Source organism: Remersonia thermophila, chromosome 5, assembly GCF_042764415.1.
Source record: "Remersonia thermophila strain ATCC 22073 chromosome 5, whole genome shotgun sequence".
NCBI lineage: Eukaryota > Fungi > Ascomycota > Sordariomycetes > Sordariales > Chaetomiaceae > Remersonia > Remersonia thermophila.
Window position 1 is genome coordinate 2,906,235 of NC_092221.1, and position 24,651 is coordinate 2,930,885.

Sequence of the window (24,651 nt, forward strand, 5' to 3'; positions counted from 1 at the left end):
AATGCCCCTAGTTTCCCGTCAGCTTTTGTCAGCTGCAAAGGCCTTTCTCTGCGCCTTTGAGATGTGGAATCATGGATTTTGCGATTGCTTCGAGGATCAAGCCATGGACCGCATCGAAGGTCGGCGTGTGCTTGGCAACGCTCATGGCTGAAATTGAGCCTCCGCCGCCGGGACGGGCGCTAGACCCAAGACGGGCTAACGCCAGGTTGTGGCGAGGAGATTGCCAGATTTGGATGAGCATCCATCGGCACGTGGCTTCGATGCTGTCAAAACATCGCGTCTTCTTCAACCTCAACTGCTGAATAAGACTCGACAACACATTTCGGTCATCACTTGGTCATTGTCAGTGGTGCAGGCTTGGGGGAGGGGGGGTGGGATGGACTCCGTTGGCCTAGCGTACACTCTGACAGTCAACAATCTACCGTCAACATTCATTGAACATGTCAGATCTAACCTCCGTTAGAAGGCCGGATAATAGGGCTACATGCCTTTCTCGAAACATACTATAGGTTTCGGGTAAGTAGTTAGACGACGTGGAAAGGAAGCAGCACCAAGCTGTTCTTGGTATCTATGTCGGTCTCCCTGTCCGGTGAACGCCACGAGCTCCTCGGGAAGCCCTCGCAAGGGGGCTTGTCATACAATAGTTAGGTGGTTGGCACGGAAGTGATGCTCGGCGTGTTGTTTCGATGTCTGGAGGATCGGGCACGTAGGACATCGCACACGCCCGTTCATCCTAATAACGGCTAGGAAGGAAGTTGGCTCAAAGTCAGCACCTGGGTTCCACATCCAAACGCGCTCAAAGCTCGGCAATGAGTGCTCAAGAGGCCATGGGCTCAGCGGCTCGTGGTACATAGCAAAACTCGAGAGATTTAGAATCCAGATTGGCTCAAGAGTCCGCGCCATGCCACCTGCCCGCCCGCCCCAGTGTCACCGAAGAACCTGGCTGACGCAGCGTTAGGACAAAACTCTACTATGGCAGAGTTTATCTGCAGACTACCCTCGGCAGTTGTTGGCTCCCCCGGTCCATCCCTGTTGCCGCGGATCGGTCCTCGAAATTGGATCGAAAACGTCCTACTCCCACTGTTGTTCTCAACATTGGATAGGACGGGTTTTCGAGATTTGGACATGACATGTCCACAAGCGCCGAGCCTCAGCAGAAAGTAGACCGGTGCATCCGCTATGGCGGAGAGAAGCGTCCACCGCCTCGATAACGGTGGATTACGACGCGTGCACTTCGACGATTGGTGCCCCTGCCACCATGACCTCGTAGCAAGCCTAGTTCTAGCTCGTCTACATCAGCCAGCCGGGGCAACTCGCTGATTGGCAAAAGCACGACCGGATCCGACCTTGTCTCCGCTGCCCACAAGAAGGACAAGAAGAAATAGAAGAGGCGCGGCGCCTGTCCGTGACATATGCCATCAACGACCTCGGTCACGAGTGGCTCGCCTGTTGAATCTACCATGGTCGAGACCGGATCCTTGGCCGAGACCCATTTCTTCGGCTATCACTTGCAGAGCCGAACAAAACGGATCCGTCTCTTGCGACGCTCCCTTGGAGGGCTGAACGCAGTACTTGATCTGCGAGGATGATTTCGCCGTGGCCAAGTCGACGTACAAGCCGAGCCTGGGTCAGGTTGCATCCCGGCACAATGCAACCTTCAGGGCTTCTGAGGTGACGGGGTTGGAGCGCAAGCCTCCAGCCGCGACTTGCGATGTGTAAATGGTGCTTTTTGTTTCATTTTGTTGTTAATCGGAAGGTTGACTGGATTTTGGATATCAAGCGTGCTGAGCTTCATTTTTTGACTTGTTGGATTCCACCCGCAAGCCTTTTCTCTTGATAGGAGGCAAACTAAGGTTGACAAGATGGGATCGTGTCTTTGGCGCGAACGCTGCTCTCCATGATCCAGCACACTGTGCCGTTTCGTGCTAGGCATTATGAATGCCTCTCAAGGGGCCTACGCACGATCCCACGCGTCCCGCCGCCATGTGGACCGAAGGCCGGTGAGAAAGTCCAGGGCAGGCTGTTTGAAACGGGTTGCAGTAGCAGGTAACTATATATGGTGCACTAGCTAATGGCAGCATTAGCGGATCCGCTTTTGCTGTTACAAAACGTTTGAGGACACTGGACCATACCGAACGCACCGCCAGTTCCCAAGGAGGCCCACGCGACCATCCATTCCCTCTCGGTGATGTTGTCAACGGCCGGCCGTAGGGGTGTGGCAAAGCTTTTGAGGCCAGTTCCAAGTTCTCACCTGTGGGCCAGTTAGTCCCGAGCAGCCGTTGGGCGGCGCGGTTGGGCCCATGCCGTGAAGCATGCAACACATCCAAGAGACGAATTAATATGCCATGCCATGCATGCCGGATGTACGGGGGCTGTGCCAGAGGAAAAGGACGCTTCCTGAAACCAGTGGCCGCACCACTATTCACCGTGTCGTGCGCTGACAGTTTTATGACATCCTCGCGCTTTCTGGGAATAGACGGTGCAGCGTAGCTGTCTTGGTGAACATCGCTGGCTTCGATCCAGGCCGCAGCGATGCCTTGCACAAGAAGCAAATCGCAAAAGCACGCTGGAAGAAGGGCGGGGGTCTCCCTGACTTGCAAGAGGAAAACTAGGATTGGAAGTAGTAATTAGGTAGGTCCCCCGCCCATTAGCACCCTGGAGCAGCATAGATAGAACAAGCTTGCGTGACCTGCCGTCTCAATGATAATGACAGAGCATCTCCTTTTTCTCGTCTTCTGATAGTTCTTCGGCGGGCTTCTTCGTACGCACAGAAGACACGAAGCTAGTGAGGGCAGAGCGAGTCTCCGGTGCGTGCTCTAATTAGCGACCAGGACGATACGGCTCGTCTCTGATGAATACCAGTCCGCTTAGCGATATGATCCAGAATTACAACGCCTCAATCTCATTGCATTCTAGTTTACCCCAACACCTCCTTGGGCCGCGCGCGTCTGCTCTGGTAAACACATGCTCGAGGTGCTCTCCACCACAGCGATCCGCTCAAACGCCTCCTCTCGAGCATCAGGAACAAGATGGCACACCGCCGCTCAACAAGCAAGTATAATGCTCTCCAATGCTAGCCCAGCGAAAATAATGAACAAGTCGATGAGGAAGCAAAAATGCCGAAGCAATAATAATAAAAAGCAATACCTAAAAGCAGGTACACGAATCCCTCTCAAGCCATCGAGCAACAAACCCAATAATCCGGCAAGAACCAAGCGACAACAACCCGGAGCATGAATAGACGAAGAAGCCCATTGAAACCCAAGCCCAAGGGTATTATATCCCAACAACCCCCCTATGATACGAGGACGAGCCTTGTGATCCCGATACGCAACCCCCCCTTTTGTCCAAGAAACCCGATATCTCCTCTGTAAGGAAGAAAAAAAGAAGAAGAAAAAAAAAAAAAAAAAAAAAACAAAACGAACCCCCCCAATCCCAAAATCCCAACCGAGTACGAATTCCATCAATCGACCCTCATGCCGCCGCAATCCGGAATCTTGACGCCATCCTTGAGCTCGCGATTCACCGTCAGCAACCCCCAGTGATCCTCCCACTCCTTGCCCTTCTCGTTGAACCTAATCTTCCACGGCTCGTCAAACGCCTCGAACCACAGGTACTGCGTGCCGTTCTTGAGCGCCTGGCAGACAAAGTCCTCCATGAAGACGTTGAGCTCCTCGATGCCCGCGACCGCCTTGTGGGGGCAGTCGATCTCGAAGGCGTTGCCGCAGCCGGTGCCGCCCTGCGACGGCCAGCCCGTCTCGGCGATGATGTTCATGTCCGGGTCCGGCTTGAGGAACCCCGACATCTTGTTGGCCCAGAACTGCATGGTCCAGGCGGCGGCCTTGGCGGCGGGCTCGCCGGCGAAGAAGGGGTGGATGTTGGCCATGATGGCGTCGCTCGACGCCGCGAGCGACGCGTCCCAGCGGTCGCCGAGGTCGCTCGTCGTGACGGGCAGCTTCATGCCGCGGGCCGTCATGTTGGCGCGCACCTCCTCGAGCAGCTGGCCGAGGTCGGAGGCCGTCATCTGCTCGCGGAAGAGGATCTCGTTGGCGACGATGACGCCCTTGAAGTACGACTCGCCGTACGTGTCGAGGATGGTCCACATCTGGTCGATCTGGCGCGCGTTGGTGGTGGCGTTGTTGTCCTGCCAGACGCCGAGCCAGATCTTGACCGTGTCCTTGAGGCGCAGCTGGTTGACGGCGTGGATGAGCATCTCGGTCTGGTTGCAGTCGGTGCCGTACAGGCGCACGACGTTGGTGAGCTGGGACAGGACCGCCAGGTCGCGCGTGACGTTGTTTTGGGACGGCGGGTGGGTCAGGCACTCGGGGTACTGCGTGTTAAGCGGCGTGTAGTCCATGCCGACGAAGACCTTGCGGAGGTTGGGGTTGTTCATGAGGGCCTTGATCTCGGCCGAATCGGCGTTCAGGTCGCCGTTGTGCTGTAGGTCCTCCTCGGCGGTGTCGACGTGGCTGGGGCCGCTGCTGCCGCCGCCGCCGGAGCTGCCGTCCTTCTTGAAGACGACGCCAAAGAGGACGCCGACCACGGCGCCGGCGATGACGAGGAGGGCGATGGCGACGAGGAGGAAGAGCTTCCACTTCCTCTTTTTCTTGCCCGCCTCGGCGCCGCCCGCCGCCTCCAGGGCGGACTTCTCGATGGGCGGTGAGGACCGAGACCCTCCCGCGGGGCCATCGCCGGGGAGGCTGGAGCTGCTGTGCATGGCGTCGTACCGGTTGGCGCTCAGGTTGGCGCCGGCGAGCAAGCCTCCTCCCGCAGCCCCGGCGGCGGCGGCGACGGCGGGAGAATGGTCTCTTGCGCCGTTGCCGTTACCGTTACCGTTACCGTTTCGGCCGTTGCGGCTGGAGCCGAGGCTGAGCATGCTGGTGCGCGGGCCGCGGCGGCCGTAGTCGAGTCCGTCGTCGCCGTCGTCGGCGATGTCGTTGGGGTTGACGATTCCGAGGTCCGAGCCTTGATGCCGCGAGAGGCTCTGGTAAGGGTCGTCGGTATAGAAGTCGGGGACGGGCCGCCCTGGTGTCCGTCGTCCCGGCGTAGAGTAGCCAGAAGCCGAGGCTGCGGCGCCCAGGTTTTGCGAGCTGCCGTAGGAGCTCCGGTCGCCGGGGTGGGATGGGTAGTCGCCCGGAGCGAGCGCGCCACGTGGCTGCTGTTGCTGCTGTTGCTGGGGCTGCTGGCCGTAGTAGCCTTGGGCCGGGTGCTGCTGCTGCTGCTGCTGCTGCTGCTGCTGCTGTGGTGGTTGGGGGTACGGCGGATAAGGAGCTTGGTATCGGTCCATACCGCGGCCGCCGGCGCCGTTATAGTCGTCGGGACCGGGTAGGAGCCGTTGGTGTTGTTGTTGTTGTTGCTGCTGGGGAGGTGGCGCGTACCCTGCGGGCGAACGACCCCAGGACCTATCGGGCGAGGGGTTGGGGGATTGGCGAGACGAAGGAGGGGAATCTCGGTACGGTTGGCGAGCGTGGAGCGACGGCGGTGGAGGTCGATCGTAAGCCGGATCGTAAGCCGGGTCGTGCTGGGCAGGTTGGCGAGATTGGGAGTCCGGATAGTATCGGTAAGAATCCTGGGGATGCTGGGGGGGATGCTGGGGGTGCTGGGGGTGCCGGGAAGGATGAGGATATTGACCATGGCGCGGAGGGCCCTGAGAGGCGGCCGCGCCAAGAGGATGGCGCTCAGCCATGTCGTCTGTTGAATAGGAATCGAAACCCGAAGAATACGGCGCCGGATGCAGCCCCATTACATACGAGGCCAAGAGGAGAGTTGACGGGGAAAGCGAACGAACGAGAATGCGAACCCAAGACAAGGCCGGTCGACTCGTCGCAACGCCAAGGGGGACGTCCGGCTTTTGTTGCTCGGGATCCAACGAGTTCCAGACTCCACAGCAATCGTCTCAGACTGCCGGCTGGAACTTGTTTCCCCTCGGCGGAGCCTGATCACCAGCCAGGTCCAAGACCGACATCAACGGCTGGACGCTGAAGGAAGAAAAAAAAAGGGGGGGGAGGGGAGGGGATGAACGTCAATGGTAACCAAAAAGGTGGCTCTTCTGAAATTACGAACGCAGGTGGCCCGATGGCCCTGGCCAGGCTGCATGCGGGCGTGGAACGAGGATTAGTTTGTTGTTCGTGTTGTCGGTTGGTTGGATGATTAACACACATAACGTTACTGCGTACAGACTCTTTCGGCAACATGGACATCCAACTTCACTTGATCCAACACCCTTTCCCTTTGGCTGCATCCGTATTTGCAGAGGTTGGGGTGCTGCGCCCCCCCTGGCTCGGGCGTTACTCTCTCTTCCCCTGCCCCAGCAGCCCAGCCCCCCCAAGAGGCGGACACTCCTCGTCGCCTCGTCCGGGGCTCACATTTCATCGCCTATCTTGCTTAGGTAGCCTTCCTTCGATTGCCCGGGTGTCTAGCAGAAGAGTCCAAGCTCCAAGCCTGTGTGTAGGTGCACGGTAACAGGCTGGCTGAAACGATCATCAACACAACGAGCGACAATGCATGGCCTGCATGCGTCCCACGGGGAGTCGAGAACCCGAGACGGGATTCCGAGACGGGATTCACTGGCGAGACAGTTGAGCATGGCACGAATGAAGAGACGGGAGCCAAGGGAAGAAGGGCGGCCCTGGGGCTGAAACAAGAATCCGCGGATGCCCCCCCCCCCCCCCCCCTGCCTGGGTGGTTCGTGCATGCTGCCGGCCGAATGTCATCATTTAGCGTGCTGTCGTATTGTGCTTTAGCGGGCTGCTCTCCCGAATGGGGATGCTGGGCTGGGCTGTAGGTCGTCGGGTCCAGCCCCGGGCCACCCCAGACGCGCGCCAAGATCGGCATGGTCTCCCATCCCGGTCCTCTTTGTGTCTTTTCTGTGTCTGGGCTGTTGGACCCTTTTGGAACCTCCATGGGCCCGGGCCTGTCCACCAGCGGGCTCATCCCGTCCCATCCCGTCTTCGGATTGCCAAGGGCCAAATGAAAAACCACTGGTCGCCGTCCGCCAGCCGCAAGCGGCCATTTCCCACCGCCGAAGTTCCTCTGCTCGTATAATAACCGCAATTTCCACATTTTCAATCCTTCACATGCTCTAGTGTACACAGTACATAACCAACGCGATCCGGCAGGCGCGCTTAGGGACGCCGATGCGCGATGCGCTACCTATTGAATCGGTGGGCGCATGGAGGATGGTGTACTACCTAACCGAGATGTCCTTCGCTCACTTGCTTGAGCGCTCTGGGACCTGAATGGTGAGGTGGCAACTACATAGTGAGCGTTACCTGGTAACAATGGAACATCCTTGTACTTCCCTACTGCGCATGTCAGGTTTACATACTAGTACACAGTACACCTTACATACCAGACGGCCGTTACCGTTGCGCCGTCCGAGGGGGGGGGGGGGAGAGGAACAGCAGAATGCTGACAGACGGGCGTCAGTACATATCTCGTTGGAGATGCACACACACACACACGCACACACACACACACAAAAAAAAAAAAAAAAAAAAAAAAAAAAAAAAAAAAAAAAAAACCAATGGCCATACTGCTGTGCTCTTCATTCGTGCAGGTATACAGGTATACTCGCCGACGCGGTGGAGGGAGGCTTTCGGGTGCATCACCCGAGCATCGCCGCACTCCCTCGCAGTCCGAACGAGACAGATGCCCGACAGAACGCAACCAAAGGGGCGAAGAGCCTACTACGGTACGGCACCTGAGAAACTGCAGTCCACTGCCTTAAGGAGCCTACGTCCCATGAACTTTGCACCTACGAGACACAGGCCGTCTCGTTCCCAGCGGCCGAGCGCATCTGCCATGCAACGTTGGAGCGTTAGACACCTGCTCATATCAACGTGCCATGCCGAGGCTTGGGCTTCTTCGATCCTGCACTCATTGGCTTCAGGAGGCATCTGTGCCTACCTAGGTACGCATCTATGATGAGGTACTCTACCTAAGGTACCTACCTAGGTAGTGAGGTCAGTATTCCCTGGAACGAACCCAACACTTCCACGTACTTCACGGCCTTTTCCCTCCCCGCTGATTGTCAATTGTTTGTTGATTATCTCGCAAGACCAAAACACGCCCGCTTCGTCCTGTCAGCTGCTGCCTGCCACGTCGATACCACCAGGCACAGATTGGGTTAAAGAGTAGATCCATAAATAGCGTGGTCCATTAGCCGCCGAGCCATCGGCGGCAGGGTTCGGCGTTGGAGCTGCAGGTCATGGACAGACAACTCATCTCACATGAATAAGGCCCCCATGAAATCCCGAGCAAAATGCCCAAGTTCTTGCTCAATCGCTAAAAAAAAAAAAAAAAAAAAGAAAAAAAATGAAAAAAAAAATGCTTCCAGAGCCTTCAGGTCTCAAAGTCACGACTGCGGCTGAAAGGACCGTACGCCCAGTGCCTGTCCGGTTGTAAGTCCACCCGTCAGCAGCGCTAGGTGTTGGAACGAGCCACCACCTCTGCAGCACGCTCTGCCTCCTTGTTTCACGCTCCCCTTCGCCCTCCTGTTCACCCTTATCCGCCATCCTCAGCCTGCGGGAGCTATCCTCGAGGACCCTCCGTCCGCCAAACGCACTCATCTCATCATGCCACCCCTCCCACCTCAAGACTTCCTCTTCCTGCCCATCTCCTCGGCACCCGCTCAGCCTCTCCATCTCACCCTCAAAACCTCCTCCTCATGGACCTACTGCGGCCCTCTCCTCCCCCTCGACGCGCTCGACGGGTGCAAAAGTGATGCTGCTTCTTCCTCCTCCTCCTCCTCCTCCTCCTCCTCCTCCTCTTGCCCGTCCTCGTCTTCCTCGTCTCCCGCCGCCACCGGGGCCTCCCTCCCACCCTCCTTTCACTCCTGGGCATCTCACACCATCGCCGGCCCCTCCCCTGCCTCCCGTCTCCTCGCCGCCCTCGTCCCGCTGCTCCGCTCCGCCCACGCCTTCCTCCGCGAGCACGGCGTCCGCCACTACTGGCTCACCCTCCGCGCCTCCCGGCCGACCGCCGACTTTGACGTGCCCCGCTGGCACACCGACGACAACTTCTTCGCCGCGCCGCGCCGGCCCGACGACGACCCGGACGCCGAGGACGCGCCGGGGCTGTGGAAGCTGTGCGCCGCGCTGCAGGGGCCCGGGACGCTGTTCCTGTCCGGCGGGGAGGCCGGGCGGCGGGCGCTCGGGGACGCCAAGCGCAAGGCGAGGCGGGAGCAAGAGGCCCGGCCGCACGTCTGCACCACCGTCCGGTGCAAGGCGTGCGGCGCGACGAGCGACAGGGTGAGGGAGGAGGTGGCGCGGGTTCTGGCGAGGGAGCAGGAGAGGGGGGCGGTGGCGGTGGTGCAGCCGCGAGCCGGGGAGGAGATGGCCTTCTTCCGGGTCGGAGGGAGGGAGGGCGCGGTGCACTCGGAGCCGAGGCACGATGTGGACAGGGTGTTTGTGAACATCATCCCGGGCAGGGAGGAGGAGCTGAGGGGGCTGATGAGGAGGTGGGGGATGGAGTTCCCGAGGAGCTGGAGCTTGGGGGTGCCGGTGAGCATGCCGATGGAGCTCGAGATGGGGGACGGGGACCGCGAGAGGGACGAGACAGCCATGCAGGAGCAGAGGAGCGTGGTTGTTGTGTGAGGCGAGGTGAGCTCCGCTCCTGGAGGGCGCTCACCAGCGCCGCAGGGAGGAGGGATGGATGGATGGATGGATGGCAAGCGTGCTGTGAGGAGGATGGCAACAAAACAGGGTCATCCACATCATCATCGAACCATGAATGCAATTCCCTATCAAGATTGAGGCAGGACCATCTCCGGACAAGGATCGGCATGAGATGCGAGGTAATATATATAGTACGAATCATGATCCTAACCAATGTTTCCCACCCTCCTCCATGCGCCGAGGAGAAGACCAACTCCAAGCCGCCCTTGGATGAAAGCCAATGTCGGTTATATCCAAAGCATTCATGATCGCTCAAAATCTCACATGCTGAGTGTCCACAAAAAAAAAAAAAAAAAAAGGCTGCCGCTGTATGCCTGACCCCCCCCCCCCTCTACATAACCACCACACATTTCCCAATGACATGCTGCTATACCCACGCTCCCATGCTATCATGCTCTCGCCGGATCTTGTCCCGGAACCGCCCGTAATGCTCTTCGCCGATCCTCAGAGCCTGCATGAGCTCGGAAAACTCCCTGCCTAGCCTCGCACCCGCCGTCTCTTTCTCCGCAGGGCCCGGCGCCGTCCCCCGCGCCGCTGCCCGTCCCAGCAGCAAGCTCAGCGCGGCGCCGAACCTCGGGTCGCCCTCCGTCACGGCCGTCTCGACAACGGTGCCGCAGATGGCAAGCCAGCCGAGCATCAGGTCCGTGTCCACCGTTCCGTCCATGATGCGGAACTCCATGGTCCGCGGGTTGCTCTTGGCCCGCTCGTCCTCCTCCCCGAACGCGCTAAAGTTGAACCCGAGGCGGCGGTACTTCTTCTCCGGCCCGGACAGCAGCCGGCCGAGCTCGAGGTGCGACGCCGTCCTCCAGATGGCCGCCAGGGCGGCCACCTCCTCGGGGGCCGCTCCCGGGTGCGCCCGCAGGGCGTCGGCGATCTGCCGGTCGGGAACGACGAGCTCGCGCGCGCCGAGCCGCGCCGCGGTGGTCGCCGGCGCGTCCTTGCCGCGCACCAGCCTCGCCAGGCGGCTCTGCTCGCGCAGCGCGAACCCCCAGGTGTAGACGTTGCCAAAGTTGGGCGACCTCGGGTCCCGGATGCTGCGCAGCGTCGGCTCGGCCAGCCACAGCAGCGACGCCAGGCGCTGGAGCGTCGGCAGCTCCCACGCGCGCCCGTCCATGCGCCCGAGGTGCACGTGAACCTCGCACGACGCGTTGGCCGCGAGCCGGTGGCCCGCCCGCAGCGCGCCGAGGACCGCCGCCATGCGCTCGCGCGTGCGCCCGTCCCGGAGCCGCATCCGCGGCGAGCACACCTCGACGGGCACCCACGCGTACCCGCGGACCCGGCGCTCCTGCGCCAGCGGCTCGGCCGAGTTGGCCCGCTTGACCGTCCACGACGTCGCCCAGACGTCGCGCTCCTCGAGGCCCTCGCGCCGCAGCGCGTGCAGCGTCGTGGCGCGCTCGCCTGGTATGGAGCGGATCGTGGAGGCGACGTGGGAGTGCGCCTGGCCGAGGCGCGCCCGCTCGCGCGAGTCCGAGCCCCTGCCGTCGTTGCTGGCTTCATCGGGGGCGGAGGACGAGGTGGCGGTGCGGGCGGTGCTGGTGTGGGTGCTGGCAGGGGATAGCGATAATGATGGTGGTAATGAAGAAGAAGTGGATGATGCTGATGAGGAGGGTGATGAGCATGAAGATGAGGAGAAAGAGGAAAAAGAAGGAGACGGAGAGGAAGGGGTGAACGCTTCAATGAGAACGGGACGCGGGTCCTCGGGTTGCGGGTCAGGGAGCCCGCGCTCGAGGAGGGGCGTGAGGAGCTTCCACTCGAGGGCGATGGAAACATTCTCGGCGTGGTCGCGCACGGCGTCGGCCGAGCGTGCTGGCGGTGGTGGTGGTGATGGTGGCGGCGGCGGCGGCGGCGGCGGCGGCGGCGGCGGTTGCGTTACCGGCAGTTGCAGCTGCGGCTGTAGGTGCGGAGGAGGTGTCGGGGCTGAGGCCGGGGGTTGAGGCGGCCGTGCATCGCTTGCTGGGGGTTCCGGCCTGCTGGGAGCGCCGGCCGTGTCCAGCCGCATGCTGTGCTGGTCGTCGTCAAGGATAAAGGGCGCCATCCCGCTCTTCTCTTTGGAGGAGAGGTGGGAAAGAGGCCGGGCGCGCGCGGGTATGTATATCGTGAGCGAGCGAGCTGGACGGATGTCGCGGTGGCGCGTACGGGTCTCGATCGGCCTCACGTGCCCAAACGCCTTGGACATCAGACCACCCTACCGATAGTTCGTTGTGACATCCAACCTCTCCAGGTTGGACCGAAACCAGGAAAGGAAGACTTGGTCCGAGGAGACAGAGTGACGCTGAGAGATATGGTTACGGACCCCCTGCTCGTTTGTCTCATTCGCAAGAAATGCCCGCTAAACCCCGCCAAGAGGAGATACCGCTCATGGACACAATCTCTCTCTCTCTCTCTTTCTCTCTCTCTGTCCCTTTTGATGACACAAGAGGCCGGGCTTGTTTTCTACCCCATGGTCAGATAGTAGTAGGCAATAGCGCGCGAACGTATTGATTTCGGGGCGGGGAGGGGCGCAGGGCGTGAGGGATAGGCCTGAAAGGGTTCGCGGAAAACAGCCTTGGCTGTGGGGTGCCGGACAGGAGGAACGAGACCGCACAAGAGGCGTGGCGCCCCCATGCGCTTCAACCCAGCTGCGAGCCAGGCTGTAGGGAGAGGGAGAGGACTGGAAGAGGAGCGAGACGGGGCGGGAGGAGAGCAGGAGAGCAGGAGAGCAGGAGGGCATGGGCAAACGGAGATGGAGCAGATCGGCGGAGGGACGTTCGGCTGGGCGGGGGGGTATGCGCTTGCTTCTGACAGGGAGCACCAAATGGGCGTTTTCCGTTCGGTTGGTCGACTCTCTCTCTCTCTCTCTCTCTTCCCCTCTCCCTCTCTTTCTCTCTCGTTGTTCAAAGTCCGGAAAGGGTTCAGGCATCAAAACTCTTTGCTGCATGCTCGCCCGCCATGACCTGCATGAGCACAGCGCTGCATAGGCTCGTGCGTTTCCCCACGCAGTTCTTGCATCTGACCAAAACCTCGCCAGACGACAAGGACTCTCCTTTGTCGAGCTTTCGAGCCCGACGACAATACAGTGCCATCCAGAGGTCGAGATGAGGTCCCTCGAGTGCCTCGTTGCAACAGAGATAACTAGCCAACTGCGAGTCCCTGGTATGTGATCGGCGGGGATGCGGCGCGGGCATCGCCGTGTGCCACCGTGGTCGTTTGCCATTCCCTGGTTCAGAACTTCGCGGGCTTCGGCCAGCAGGGGTAGAGAGGGAGGGGGGGGGGGGGGGGGGGGTGGTCGCCCTGCTTTGCTCCTCTTCTTAAAAGCTTCTCGGGCTCTGGCTCACACCCAAAGCCGCACGCCACACAGACCCCCTCCTCCTTTGGATTGGCTGTTGGGTCCTTGTCTCGTCTCTCCCTTGCTTTGCCCCCCCTTCCGCAGCGTAGGACACATGGCCTGCCGTCAGCAGTGAATCCATGGGTTTTTTTGATGTAAGTGACCTGGTGGGAAAGCCATCAAGCGAGACAAGGATTGATGAACGCTGCGCCTCGGGCCAATCCCCCGCGCCGCCCCTGTCTCACAATGTCTGTTCCCCCACACTTCGGCTGGCGTTTTCTGCCGAGACGTCGGCAAAACACGTTCGGACCACACCATGCACGGGGCCCAACGCACGCAGCTCGACAAGCCAGGCAGGTCGACAGATGATGGAGGGTAGGTGCTATGAGCTCGAGAAAGAAGGGCATCTTCGCCTGGACGCAATCATCGGCCCACGGCCGGGCGGTACAGTACCACGGCACACGGCGCGGGCGGACCGAACATGGCCGTATCGGACAGGGGGGAGATGTTTGTTTGAGGGACAGATGGAGGGGTGGTGGGTAGTCTTGGTGATGCTGCGCTCCACTCCCTTCTCGCAGGCCTGCCCGTCGTTTTCTACTTACGTCCCCCGACGAGCTACCTACCACCCGACCTCCCATCCCGTGTGTCCTCTGGATCAGCGCAGAACCACCAATGAGCCTGTGCTCTGGGGTGGGACATGGCGACAGCGCCCCCAAGGAATGGAGCACCTCACTCTGCGCCGTCGGCATGCAATCGTATGGGGCGGGTGTATTGCCGGCTGCAGCGCGGCGAATCTCACAGAGCTTTGGTTGTCGTAGCGCCTCGACGGTGCCAAGTGGAGCCGCAAAGAGCGCCGTGCAGACGCATCGCAGATCCGGGCGGCGGGCGCGCACGCGGGCATGGCAAGCTTGCCTAACGTTGGTAGCCTGGCCGGCAGCTCTGCATAGGAGTACGCAGTACAGGACCTAGGCTGGTATCTCACACGACCCGACATGTATGAATGGGATCAGGTCGGCCAGGTTTGGGTGCCTGAAGAGACAGGCGCGGGAGAGTACCCAGGTAAAAAACAGACATGTTGATGGGCACCATGTATCGTGTGGCATCCTCTCTCCCGGCCGACATCTCGCATGGGGACATGGGCCCATAGTCTGCCATGTCCCGGAACCCTTGGGTCACCGGGACTGGGCCAGGCTAGCTGTTGGTGGTGACACCTCGGGCTGCGAGATGGTGGGCTTCTGAGGGGCACTGCTGTGTATGCACAACGACACGAGCTGCCGATTGCAGCAACACATGATATCACCTCGGCCGATGGTGGGTTTTATTGGTCTGGTCCTCATGCGAGCGAGGCAAATTGGGCTGCGAGTCGAACCTATCCGTGTCGCGCATAACGTCATATCATTCAGGCCTGATGGCCGATGGCGACAGACCGGGTACACGCCCCGATGCTACTATGCTACCCCTCCGGGTTGGAATTGCTCTGGCCCTGCAAGAGATATTGGCTGGCGGTGTCTTGCTCGAAGCCTAGTCATTACACCATAAGCTGCACGACCCGGCGATAGCCGGCGGCCTGGACCTACGGAGTTGGGAGGTTGTAAGACCAACCGGCTTTCCTGTGAAAGTCCCCCATGGTGAGCTAAGGTCTTGGTTTCTCTTTTCCGTGCCCGGGTAGCGGTGGTCTGTCCCATGCTTTCAAGCCGCCAAGGTACACCAGGGTGGCCTCCCTGCTTGTATTATCCCTCATCCGGTTTGATCTCCCCTTTGAAGAAAATAGCCATGAATCTCACTGAGCCATTTTCCCTCCATCCATACGCAAAGGGCCAAGCAACAGCAGGTCGAATGTCTGAAGTCCGAATACATGCCAAAACGAACCCAGCAGGATGCTGGTGCGAAGTCTCCAAACTCGACGAGGTTGAAATTGTTACAGCAGACCTTGGGAACCGGTGCTTCGTAGAGAGGGGTCAGAATATACGCAAAGCCATGCCACGGCATGCATGAGATTAGCTCAGCCGGTTTCACAGGCCTCTTAGAAAATCCGCTTACTGCATACGGGTCCATTCTCGCTTTGTGTCAAACCGATCCTGGAGATGCCCTGACTTGGGTTGGTGAAGAAACCGGAACAACGGAGAGGGTCCCACCATCCGGTCTTGGCGGACTCATGAGCTGGTGCTCCGGAGCCTCCATCAACAAATCACGAATCAACCAGCGCCAGTGGTTTAGTGGTAAAATTCATCGTTGCCATCGATGAGCCCCGCGTTCGATTCGCGGCTGGCGCACATCTTTTGCTCCTGGCACATTCGCCACCCACCCTTTTTGGCCTCCTTTTTTTTTTTTTTTTTTTCGACTCTCCGCTATATGATTCCATGTCTCATTCTAGGAACAACCCTGTCACTTCCCAACCCTCTCTCCCCTGGCACATGATGTGATGGATGTACACCACGCCGCAGACCGTAGACCAGAAACCAGCCCTTCGTTTCTCCCATCCCCCCTCTCCCGCCTCCTTCTTCTCTCCATACACTCTTGGTTCTTTTTCTTCAGCCCTCGATCCTTTCGTTCCCTTTTACCTCCTTCTTACCACCTCGGGCAGATCCACTCCTACCACACTCGCCCCGCCTTCGACTCAACCGTCTCCTCCGACGCCGTGGCCCCCCTGCCCTCGAGCCCGGCGTGCTCGGTCCTCCGCGTGCGCACCTCCTGCGATGTCTGCCCCTCCATGGGCCGCGCCTGGGTCGAGGCGGAGTGCACCTCGCCGCTGGTCGCGCCGGGCATGGCGAGGGGGTCGGCGGAAAGAGGCTGCTGCTCGGACGGAGGCCGGCGCGTGTCGGCGGGGCGGAGGTGAGGCTGGTAGGTGGCTTCGGCAGGGGCGGCGCCGGGGGGGTGGGTTTCGGCGTGGAATTCGGGAACGGCTTCGCGGCCGACCTGGCGGCCGAGCTGGTGCTGCGGAGGGAGGGCATGGTTAGAAAGCGTAAGCAGGTCTTTGCTTGTTCGTGGCGCAAAAGATCCGGGGCCATGTTGCGATGGGGCTGGGGAACGTACGCCGGATGTTTCGAGCGGCTTCGATCCCGGGACGCTCGAGTGGAATTCTGCGGCGCTGTTAGACATCGCCGTCCCAGACCTCTCACCAACGGTCAATTGATAACGGTAGAACAGCCATCTGGGCGTGCGTGTGACGAACCGCCTTGACCGGCAACAGACTCGGGATTCGCGGACATGGCTCGGGTACTGCGTGACAGAGAGATGTAGCAGGACAAAGTGACAACCTTGAGTTGTTGGGACTAGGGGGGAACACAATGGGATGCCGACAGAAGGTTTTAATACGTGGTTGCTGCCGCCATGGACATGCGCTTGACGAACAATGAGCAAGCTTATAATAGCAGATCATTTCTGATGATCAATGCACATCATGATGTCAGACGTACTACTTCTCGCCATCGTGTTGCGTCATTGTCATCACTATTATCGACTGGACGCAACACACTTCCCCTTCCCCAAGGATCTGCGACTTGCCAATCCGTATCACAAAGCATCTGGGTGGGGGAGGAGGAACTGATAGGCTGACAATCAAGGATGACAGCACGGAGCGTGATGGACGTGAGAATCAAGATCAAGGCTGCGGGTGTGGCATGCATTGAAAACAACTTGATACGTTGTTGGCACGAGCTTTGGGAGTTGGATATATATGACTTCTATGCCGTATTCTTAAGGCTCAAGGAATGTCTATCGACTCCTCCACACACCACACCACACCATGCCATCTCACTCAGCCCTCTCATGATCTGCATGTCCATACGCCGGCCTGAGTAACCACCCGTCGCTCTCCGTCTCCCCGTTGGCGTTAATCCCACCCCAAAGCACCACGCCGCGGCCGTTCAAACACGTGTCTGCGCCAAACATGGCCCGCGGACCAGGATATGCCTTCTCCTCCCCCGTTCCCTGCTCCGTCGGCACGATCTCCGCCTCGGCCCAGCGAAACTCGCCCGTGTCCCTGTGCGGCATGAACGTGCCGCGCAGCTTATCCACCGCCGACGCGATGCTGTGCTTCCTTGCCGGGAGCTGGAGCGTCCAGATGTCCGAGTGAAACCTGGTCTCCCCGCTCGGGTTCTCCGAGCACCCAAGCAGGTAGACGAGGTACTCCCTCCCGTGACCCGTCGTTAGCGGGATCAATGCGCCGCCCTCGCGCGGCTCCGGGCCCGGTCCTTGGTCCTGGCCTTGGCCGCGGCCGCGGCCATGGGAGCGCGAGTTCGCGGGGACGGTTGTCCAGACCAGCGCGCCGGGCTTCTCCCTTTGCACGGCGGATTCGCGCATGTCGAGGAAATGCACCGCCGTCCTCGCGGCGCAAGCGCCGTCCTCGGCGGCCCGGGAGAGCGCATACACCCTCCTCCCCATGTACGCCGCGGCCAACGGCCGGGCAGGGAGGGCGGGCAGCGCCGTCCACGCGCCCGAGTGGAGGTCGTACATCCACGCTTGCGTCTCGGTGCCGCCGGGCTCGTCGGTCCCGCCGCTCTCGCTCTTCCTGCTCCGAGCGCCCCCCGGCCGCCCCCCGATGAGTATGACAAACCCGTCCGGGTTCATCTCGTCCGCCTCATCGCGGTCCCAGAAGATCCAGTGGCCCCACCTCGGCGCCGCCATGCTCTCGCCCAGCTGGGTCATGCCCGGCAGGCGGGTCCAGCGGAGGAGCGAGGCGTCCCATTGCCAGAGGCGGTTGCTCCCGCCGTCGTCGTCCTCGTTCTCGTTGTTGCCATCGTCGTCGTGGGAAGCTTGATGGCCGTGTCCCTCGGCCAGGCGGCCGCCGTGGATGAGGAGGTACCGGCCATCGGGGCCTCGCGCGCAGGCTGCGTGATCGGAGCGGGCGCAGGGGAGGAGGAGCTCGCCGGTGGCATCATCGTGGAGGGCGTACGGGGGGTAGGAAATGAAGTAGGACGAGGTGGATGGTGCGGTAGATTCTTGAACGCCCGGGAGGGTGGTGGTGGTGGTGCTGCTGCTGCTGCTGCTGCTAGCAATTTCCGTCGCTGTGCTAGGCGGGTTGGGGGTGGCCTCGGAGGTGGGCAGAGTGAGCGTATGGATGCCGGGAGGGCAGGGAGTGCCTGAGGCGTCGATGCCGCCGAAGATGAAGGCTTTGTTGGAGAGGACGGTGAGAGTGTGGTGAGACCGGGCGAGGGCGGGGCGGCTGAATAACGATAGTCAGGCTTTTGCCATGCGTCGACCCAAGAACTATGATCATCGGGAAGACGACTTACGGGGTCCCAGCGGGCATGGGGACGGAGAGCCGAGTCAAGGAAAGCTTGAGCGGATGGGTTGGCGCGGCGATGGTGACAGCTTCTGCCATGATGTTCAAGTAGGAGACTTGACTCAAAGTCTAGAAGTACTGAAAGTATACTGTTGCAATCTCCAAAACATCCTCTGAGCGCGCTGGTCAAATGGTGGTTGCTGTCATCTTCTTATCACGAAGGAAGTGAATCTTGGTGTAATCATGTCTTGTATTCTTGGGGACTTGGACGATGACGTCAGGGGACCCAACAGGTCCCTGTCCAAGGAGTCCAGCCATAGCTACTGAGTACCTATGCAGCAGGACTTGGCGGGGGGGGACGCGATCCTCAACTGGAAGAACTCGAAGAATCCTACAAAAGTCTCTATTGCCATTGTTATCTTCGGCCGGGTACTAGACCATTCGGAGGAAGATTGACAGATGGGTGCGGCGCATACGCTATGTACATCAGGTAGTCGTCATCATTATCATACCCAGAATGTCTTGCATTGGTCAGCTACGCACTTGTAGGAGCATCCCCCTTTTGGTTGGGAGTGCCGTTCGTTCTCCAAAGCCGCTGTCGGGGTCCATCCTACCTTACCTGTAGTACCGTTTCAGAGCCACCCAACCTATATAAGTTACCTAGGTACCTAGCTATCAGGATCAGCGCGCTAGACACCTGGACGACAACTACAACTGCAAACGCGTTTGTCGATAGGCATGCACTGCCCATAGCTACACAGTATTGGTGTATGGATCAAGTACAGACGCAGTAATTAATTCGCTCGATCCCGCAAGCTGCCAGTTTCCCCAAGTTCCACTGGAAAGACGTAGGCTTAGAACGAAACGTGACTTTTCACGTAGCGTGGCTCCCGGCTCCACGCTGACCGACTTCACTGGGTGAAAAGCCCCTGGCGTTCTCTGTCGGCACTCGGCTGTGCTGCGCCACACAGGCGCGCTTGGGAAATACCTTGACGTTAGGGGGCTGGGCTGCAGATCCCACGCAGTAGACGTGAAATGCTCTTCTAATAGTTCATGCAACCTCCCGTTAGAAGTCGCCCATGCCACACAGCCTTGCCAGAACCACGATGCCACGCGATGCCGGACATGGTTGGGTTTTCTCGGACTTGCTGCGACAAGCCAACGAAAAATCCGTCCGTCGCCGCTAGGAATCTCTCTTGTCTTTCCCCCCTCGGCGCGACAGCAAGGCTCGCAGAGCTGCGGACCGTAACCCCCTGGGCGAGCAGCGATCCCGATCTGCTGAAGAAGGTTGCAGACGGCGTGACCTTGCTGCGGAAATGTGGAACCAGACTGGCAGCTAAGTTGACCAACGATCTGACCTCATTGCGGCGTCAAGCATTCTCGACGTCTCCGTTCTCCCCGAACCCGGAACAGGAGAGCGTCGCCGACGCTTCAGGCTGCAATTTCTCGCGTCCCCACTGCTGGGAACTTGTGAACGGGACCGTTCCCGCCCCGATGGCGAGATGATGCTCGTCTCTCAACCTGTCTGCCTGCCGCTTGGGCTGGGGGGCTCAGGCATCAGCATCTCAGCCTCCACGCCCGACCGGCACAGCCAATCCTGGGTTGCCATGGCGGGACGCTTGAGAAGCGCCAAGGATCACACCCCCCTGTTGCGGGCATGGTCCCACGCTGGCCGAACCCTGCCATGTCTTCCGGCTGATTGGTCCCGGGGAGCGTCCACCGCGAAGCTCGTCCTGAAAGAGAAGAAGCGGCGGCGTATGCACACACACCTGCGTGCGCTCTCTCTCTCTCTCTTTCCCGCAGGCACGCACATGCTATACACAGTATTCCACCGTAGTGTACACCCACATGGGTTGGGGCTGAGGCTGGGGGGGGGGGGAGTGGCGGGTATCGGAAGGGGGGGGGTCGTAAGACGGCAGAACCGAGCTCAGTCGCCGGGTGCCAACATTTATTAACACGGGCAAAATCCCTCGTCGGATGGTTGAGGCTGAAGTCGCTTTGTTCACACTTGCGTTTTCCATCCCCTTTAGCAGGTCCAAAGGACAAGTCTAGAAGTCTAGGAGGCGTTTTGGCTTGAGGAGAATTGTCGACAGAAAGCTCAAAGAAATCAACCAGGACGCCCTCTCTCTCTCTCTCTCTCTCTCTCTCTCTCTCTCTCCCGTCTCTCTCCCACCATTTTTATCTACCTCGTACCTCTTCAGAAGGCCCCTCCGCAACCATGGCTCCGCGACCCTACGTCGTGGGCGACTCGTCGCCCTTCCTCAAGCGGGTCTTGATCCCGTTTTGGGTCATCCGCATCCTCATCATGGTCATCCAGATCGGCGTGTACGCGCTCATCGTTGCCGGCCTGGGCGTCTTCAAGGATGACGTCAAGCGCCTGGCCGACGAGTACAACTCTGAACTCAACTACGACGGCCTCGTGGCCGTGTCTGTCATCATCATGCTCATCATCCTTGGTTGCCTGATCCTCGACATCGTCTCCATCGTCAAGCGCTCCAAACGCACCCTCAGCCCGCGCTTCTTCCTCATCATCAACTCGATCCAGACGACGTTTTATCTCGTCAACTTTATCTTGTCCATGATCGGCCCTCGCAGCCCGCTTGTCATCGTCATCAACATCTTTATCTTGTAGGCTCCTAGGAACCCAGTCTTTGTCTTTTCCCCGAGCCTCCCTCGTGCTAACCGCCATCCCAGCCTCTCCTTCCTCGGCCTGCTCATCTACGCCGTCGTCGTCTTCCACTGGTTCCGCAAGGGCAAGCTCAGCGGCGGCACCTACGTCCAGACGCTCAACCCGGAGGTGCACAACCTGGTCCCGGGAGCCGTCCCCACCACCGCCTACCCCTCCCAGACGACCTCCCCCTACCCCCCCGCCGAGTACGCGGCCAAGGTTGAGCAGCCTTACTACTACGGCCAGCAGCAGCCGGCGCCCCAGCATGTCGGCGTCCAGGCCTACGAGCCCTACGCTTCCCATCCTGTCGAGTACGGCCAGGCTCCGGCGGGCCCGGCGCAGCAGGGGTATGAGATGCATCCCAGGCCTTGAGTGGAAAGCGGGCGCGGATGGTGTCGCTTGTTGGAAGGCAGACGGTCCTCTTTCCAAGCGTCCTGCCGAGGAACGGCGATAGCGCCAGGGGACGACGGAGTTGGCGGGGGAATTTCTCTTGGATTTTGCATTGCATGTTGCGCGCGATACCTCTCTTTCCTTGTTATGGCTTGTTATGATGGTCTGGTGAGGATATGCGGACAGAGAACCGGGACGGGGACTGGTGGTCACATATTTCACGGGTTTTGCAAAGCGTTTCTCGACGGCATACACACGCGTGCGCATGGGCGCTTCATAGACGGGTCCAAGACTGGCACGCAAAGAGCGGTAATATAATCTGGTCGAACGTGGGGGGTTTTGTTGCGAACTGCACCCTGGCCCGATTGCCATTCACCAGCGAGCCATGTCCGGGTTTCTTCTGCTCGCCGCCACCAGCTCCGGCTTGGTTCCCCATGTCCAAAGCATCTAGCAAACTTCAGCTCACCCGGAGGAAACCCAGCCCGGTTGTTGTGCGTTCGTATGGGGCTCGCTCCGGCTGGGTTGGCCGCCGCGTGCCCAACATGCTGCTGTGTTCGGTGCTTTGCCATTGGGCTGCATGCACCCTGTCGGCCACATTGCCGATTGCCGAGCCACCGGGTCCAGAGCTATGCCACGTAGAGGGTCCAAGACGCACGGCGTCGCCTCGAGACCACGTCCTCAAGCTCGCTGAAAACGATCATATAGTCGTTCGTTCATCCGGGTGCTGCCATGCCCTCGAGCAACATTCTGGACCATGGAGCCATGAGACGGCACCCCCGAAACATCCCCATCTCTTGATCCTCGAGCCCTTCTGGTCCCAGAAACCCCTTCCCTGCACCGCATGCCACCGCTTCCTCTTCGTTGACCAACATCGCCATGGCCTCCTCGCCACAGCTACCAGCCCTCTCCCGGACCCGGTCCCACCGGTCCATCTTCCGGGAGGACTTTGACTCACCGCCGCCTTCCGGCCCCTTCGCCGCCAACCCTGCCAACAACAACACCACCACCACCATCACGTCGACCCTGCTTCCGCGCCCCGCCTCCGCCTCCACCGCCTCCGCCCCCAACCTCATCAACATCCACCGCCTGGCGTCCGACCACAACTTTGTCTTCGCCGCCCACCCGACGCCTCGCCGTGTCGGCTTCCTTCCCTTCCTCGCCACCCACCTCTCCCTCCCCGCCTGCTTCGGCGCGGGCGTCGTCTGCGTGGCCGTCGCCATCGCCTACACGGCCCAGCTCGCGCGGCACGCCCTGGAATGCCCCGCCTGGGCGACCAACTGCTCCGCCGTCGCGCTGGACGGGTGGACCGTCTCCCGCCTCGCCGCGATCCAGGGGATGGTGGGGATGGTGTACCTGCTGGGCATGGCGGCGCTGGCGCGCGCGGCGCTCGGCGTGGGGGAGACGACGGTCTGGGGCCTGCTCAAGGGGCAGACGTTCACGGTGCGGGGGCTGGATGCGTTCCTGAGGGTCGCGCGCGGGGAGGCGGCGGCGGCGCCGAGGGCGGCGGCCAGGTGAGGACGGTGCACGCGGCGGCGGTGCTGCTGGCGGCGTTGGCGGTTGCGCTGCTGCCGTTTGCGGGGCCGCCGATGGTGGGGTACGCGTTCACGCCCGTGAGGGAGAGGTGGGCGGTCGAGGGGAACTATACGGTGGGGAGGCAGGGGGTTGCGCAAGCGTTTGAGGGCGTGACTTCTCACACGTCCACGGCTTGGGCGATGAGGGTGATGAGCGAGTATGCCGCCTGGGCCGAGGAAAGAAAGGCGGAGCCGATGGGGGCATATCGAGAGTGGTATGTCGATAGGGAGGCGTTGAGGGAGAAAGGGGACTTCACGGCCAGGGCGGTGAGGCTGAGGACCGAGGTTGGCTGTCGGCCCTACCGTGCGGGACAGCTGACGGGGAATGGCGTGCGACCGCAGCCTCAGCTGACGGGTTGGGTTGAGGCGTTCGACTTTGCGAGCGACCGCCGCACCCGGGCCACGCTGGTCTTTGCAGCCGTCAACGGGACCATCGAGGGCGGAGAGACGGCGCCTCTCTCCCTCGGGACCTTGACGAGCGTGTCCGCTGTGGCATGCGACGTCGACATCGAGGCGGTCGAGGGCATCCTCTCCGTAAGGTCCGCCCAGGAGGTTGATGCCGGCGCCAACGGCAGAGGCCAGGACGACGGCATCAACGAAACAGAGGATGCAGACCTACTACCGGCTCTCTCATCCCTCTCTGCTCTCACCCTTCCCTCGGCTGCGCCTGACGAAACCCGCCTCAACCAACTCCTGCTCTGGTTCGCCGTCGCGCCCCTGCTCACCAGCCCGAGCGTCAACGGCGCGCAGCCCATGTTCGCCAACCTCTCCGCCGCCGGCTACGCCCTGCCGCTCCCGCGAACCTTGGATGCATGGGACGCGACAAACCTCGTCGAGGATGCCGTCGACGTCGAGGCCATGAATACCTGGACGATTCCGGGGCTCACGCACTTCATCCGCGTCTCCATCGGCGCCTTGGCGCAAGCCACCATCACCGCCGGCTCCCCGTCCCCGTTCATCCCTACACCCGTCACGACCATCCCCCTGACCATCACCACGACCTTGCCGACCCTCTCCTACCCCCGCGCCCTCCTCCTCCTCCTGCCTGTCCTGCTCGCCATTGCCCTCACCCTCCTCCTCGTCATCTACACATGCTACCTCCACAAGCACCACTCCATCCCTGTTCTCCGCCCCTTCTCCCTCGGCGAGCTGCTCAAGAGCTCGCAAACCCGCTGGGCGAGGGAGGTGGCGGGGGCGGATGCGGCGAAGCCGTTTTTGCCCAACGAGATGGGGGCCGCGAGGGTGGCGTTGGGCGTTGATGCCGATGGGGTTGGGGGGTTTATCGCCGCCGAGGAGGTCCAAGCAACCGCCCACGACGCGGTCCAAGGGAAGCAAAGGGAGGGGAGGCGTGGTGCGCGCAGCCGTGAGGGAGGCGAAGGGGTTCCGGCGAGGGTGACGGGGTGGCCAAGGAGATTTGGGGTGTTTGGGAAGAGGAAGAGCGAAGAGGTTTGAAATCTCTTGAATTGCTGTACATACCTCAGGGAACCGATGTTCTTCCGTGGGAGGTTCATTGCCCTCAGTAATACATATTTGTTTTTGTTGCGAGGTGAATGCGGCGTGTTGTTGGCTTTGGAGTATGGGCGGGCAGAGAAGCGAGGGTTGGGGTTGGATATGGGCTCTCCGCGCTCCCACCAGCCATGCTTGGCGTTGAGACGAGACTGGAAATTGCCCTAGATAAAGATGGAGAATAGACCCATGTACCAGTGATCGGTTCTATAGTGTAGCGGTTATCACTCCGGATTCTGATTCCGGCAACCCCGGTTCGATTCCGGGTAGGACCTTCACCTTTTGCATTTTGTTTTCATTCTCCATATGTT

The 24,651-nt window shown here is 60.5% G+C and overlaps 7 protein-coding genes and 2 non-coding genes across 9 annotated transcripts; 5 read left to right on the forward strand and 4 right to left on the reverse strand.

The window, feature by feature from the left end:
- Positions 1 to 3,463: 3,463 nt before the first annotated feature.
- On the reverse strand, positions 3,464 to 5,743 carry VTJ83DRAFT_6029 (uncharacterized protein; the record flags this gene model as incomplete). The annotated part of the gene is made up of 1 exon (XM_071012695.1): positions 3,464 to 5,743. One exon carries the CDS (start codon positions 5,741 to 5,743, stop codon positions 3,464 to 3,466), a length of 2,280 nt encoding a protein of 759 aa, XP_070865404.1.
- A 2,833-nt stretch (positions 5,744 to 8,576) lies between these two features.
- On the forward strand, positions 8,577 to 9,596 carry VTJ83DRAFT_6030 (uncharacterized protein; the record flags this gene model as incomplete). The annotated part of the gene is made up of 1 exon (XM_071012697.1): positions 8,577 to 9,596. One exon carries the CDS (start codon positions 8,577 to 8,579, stop codon positions 9,594 to 9,596), a length of 1,020 nt encoding a protein of 339 aa, XP_070865405.1.
- A 448-nt stretch (positions 9,597 to 10,044) lies between these two features.
- On the reverse strand, positions 10,045 to 11,853 carry VTJ83DRAFT_6031 (uncharacterized protein; the record flags this gene model as incomplete). Its single annotated transcript, XM_071012698.1, has 1 exon — positions 10,045 to 11,853. The coding sequence occupies one exon, from the start codon at positions 11,851 to 11,853 to the stop codon at positions 10,045 to 10,047; it is 1,809 nt and encodes a 602-aa protein (XP_070865406.1).
- A 3,330-nt stretch (positions 11,854 to 15,183) lies between these two features.
- On the forward strand, positions 15,184 to 15,254 carry VTJ83DRAFT_t124. Its single transcript has one exon. It is a non-coding gene; the product is annotated as a tRNA-Gly (tRNA).
- A 319-nt stretch (positions 15,255 to 15,573) lies between these two features.
- On the reverse strand, positions 15,574 to 16,080 carry VTJ83DRAFT_6032 (uncharacterized protein; the record flags this gene model as incomplete). The annotated part of the gene is made up of 1 exon (XM_071012699.1): positions 15,574 to 16,080. The coding sequence occupies one exon, from the start codon at positions 16,078 to 16,080 to the stop codon at positions 15,574 to 15,576; it is 507 nt and encodes a 168-aa protein (XP_070865407.1).
- A 654-nt stretch (positions 16,081 to 16,734) lies between these two features.
- Positions 16,735 to 18,304, reverse strand: VTJ83DRAFT_6033 (uncharacterized protein; the record flags this gene model as incomplete). Its single annotated transcript, XM_071012700.1, has 2 exons — positions 16,735 to 18,145; positions 18,216 to 18,304. The coding sequence occupies 2 exons, from the start codon at positions 18,302 to 18,304 to the stop codon at positions 16,735 to 16,737; spliced, it is 1,500 nt and encodes a 499-aa protein (XP_070865408.1).
- Positions 18,305 to 20,423: 2,119 nt separating this feature from the next.
- On the forward strand, positions 20,424 to 21,245 carry VTJ83DRAFT_6034 (uncharacterized protein; the record flags this gene model as incomplete). The annotated part of the gene is made up of 2 exons (XM_071012701.1): positions 20,424 to 20,833; positions 20,900 to 21,245. 2 exons carry the CDS (start codon positions 20,424 to 20,426, stop codon positions 21,243 to 21,245), a joined length of 756 nt encoding a protein of 251 aa, XP_070865409.1.
- An 894-nt stretch (positions 21,246 to 22,139) lies between these two features.
- Positions 22,140 to 24,286, forward strand: VTJ83DRAFT_6035 (uncharacterized protein; the record flags this gene model as incomplete). The annotated part of the gene is made up of 2 exons (XM_071012702.1): positions 22,140 to 22,774; positions 23,062 to 24,286. 2 exons carry the CDS (start codon positions 22,140 to 22,142, stop codon positions 24,284 to 24,286), a joined length of 1,860 nt encoding a protein of 619 aa, XP_070865410.1.
- A 257-nt stretch (positions 24,287 to 24,543) lies between these two features.
- Positions 24,544 to 24,615, forward strand: VTJ83DRAFT_t125. The gene has a single exon. It is a non-coding gene; the product is annotated as a tRNA-Gln (tRNA).
- Positions 24,616 to 24,651: the final 36 nt, after the last annotated feature.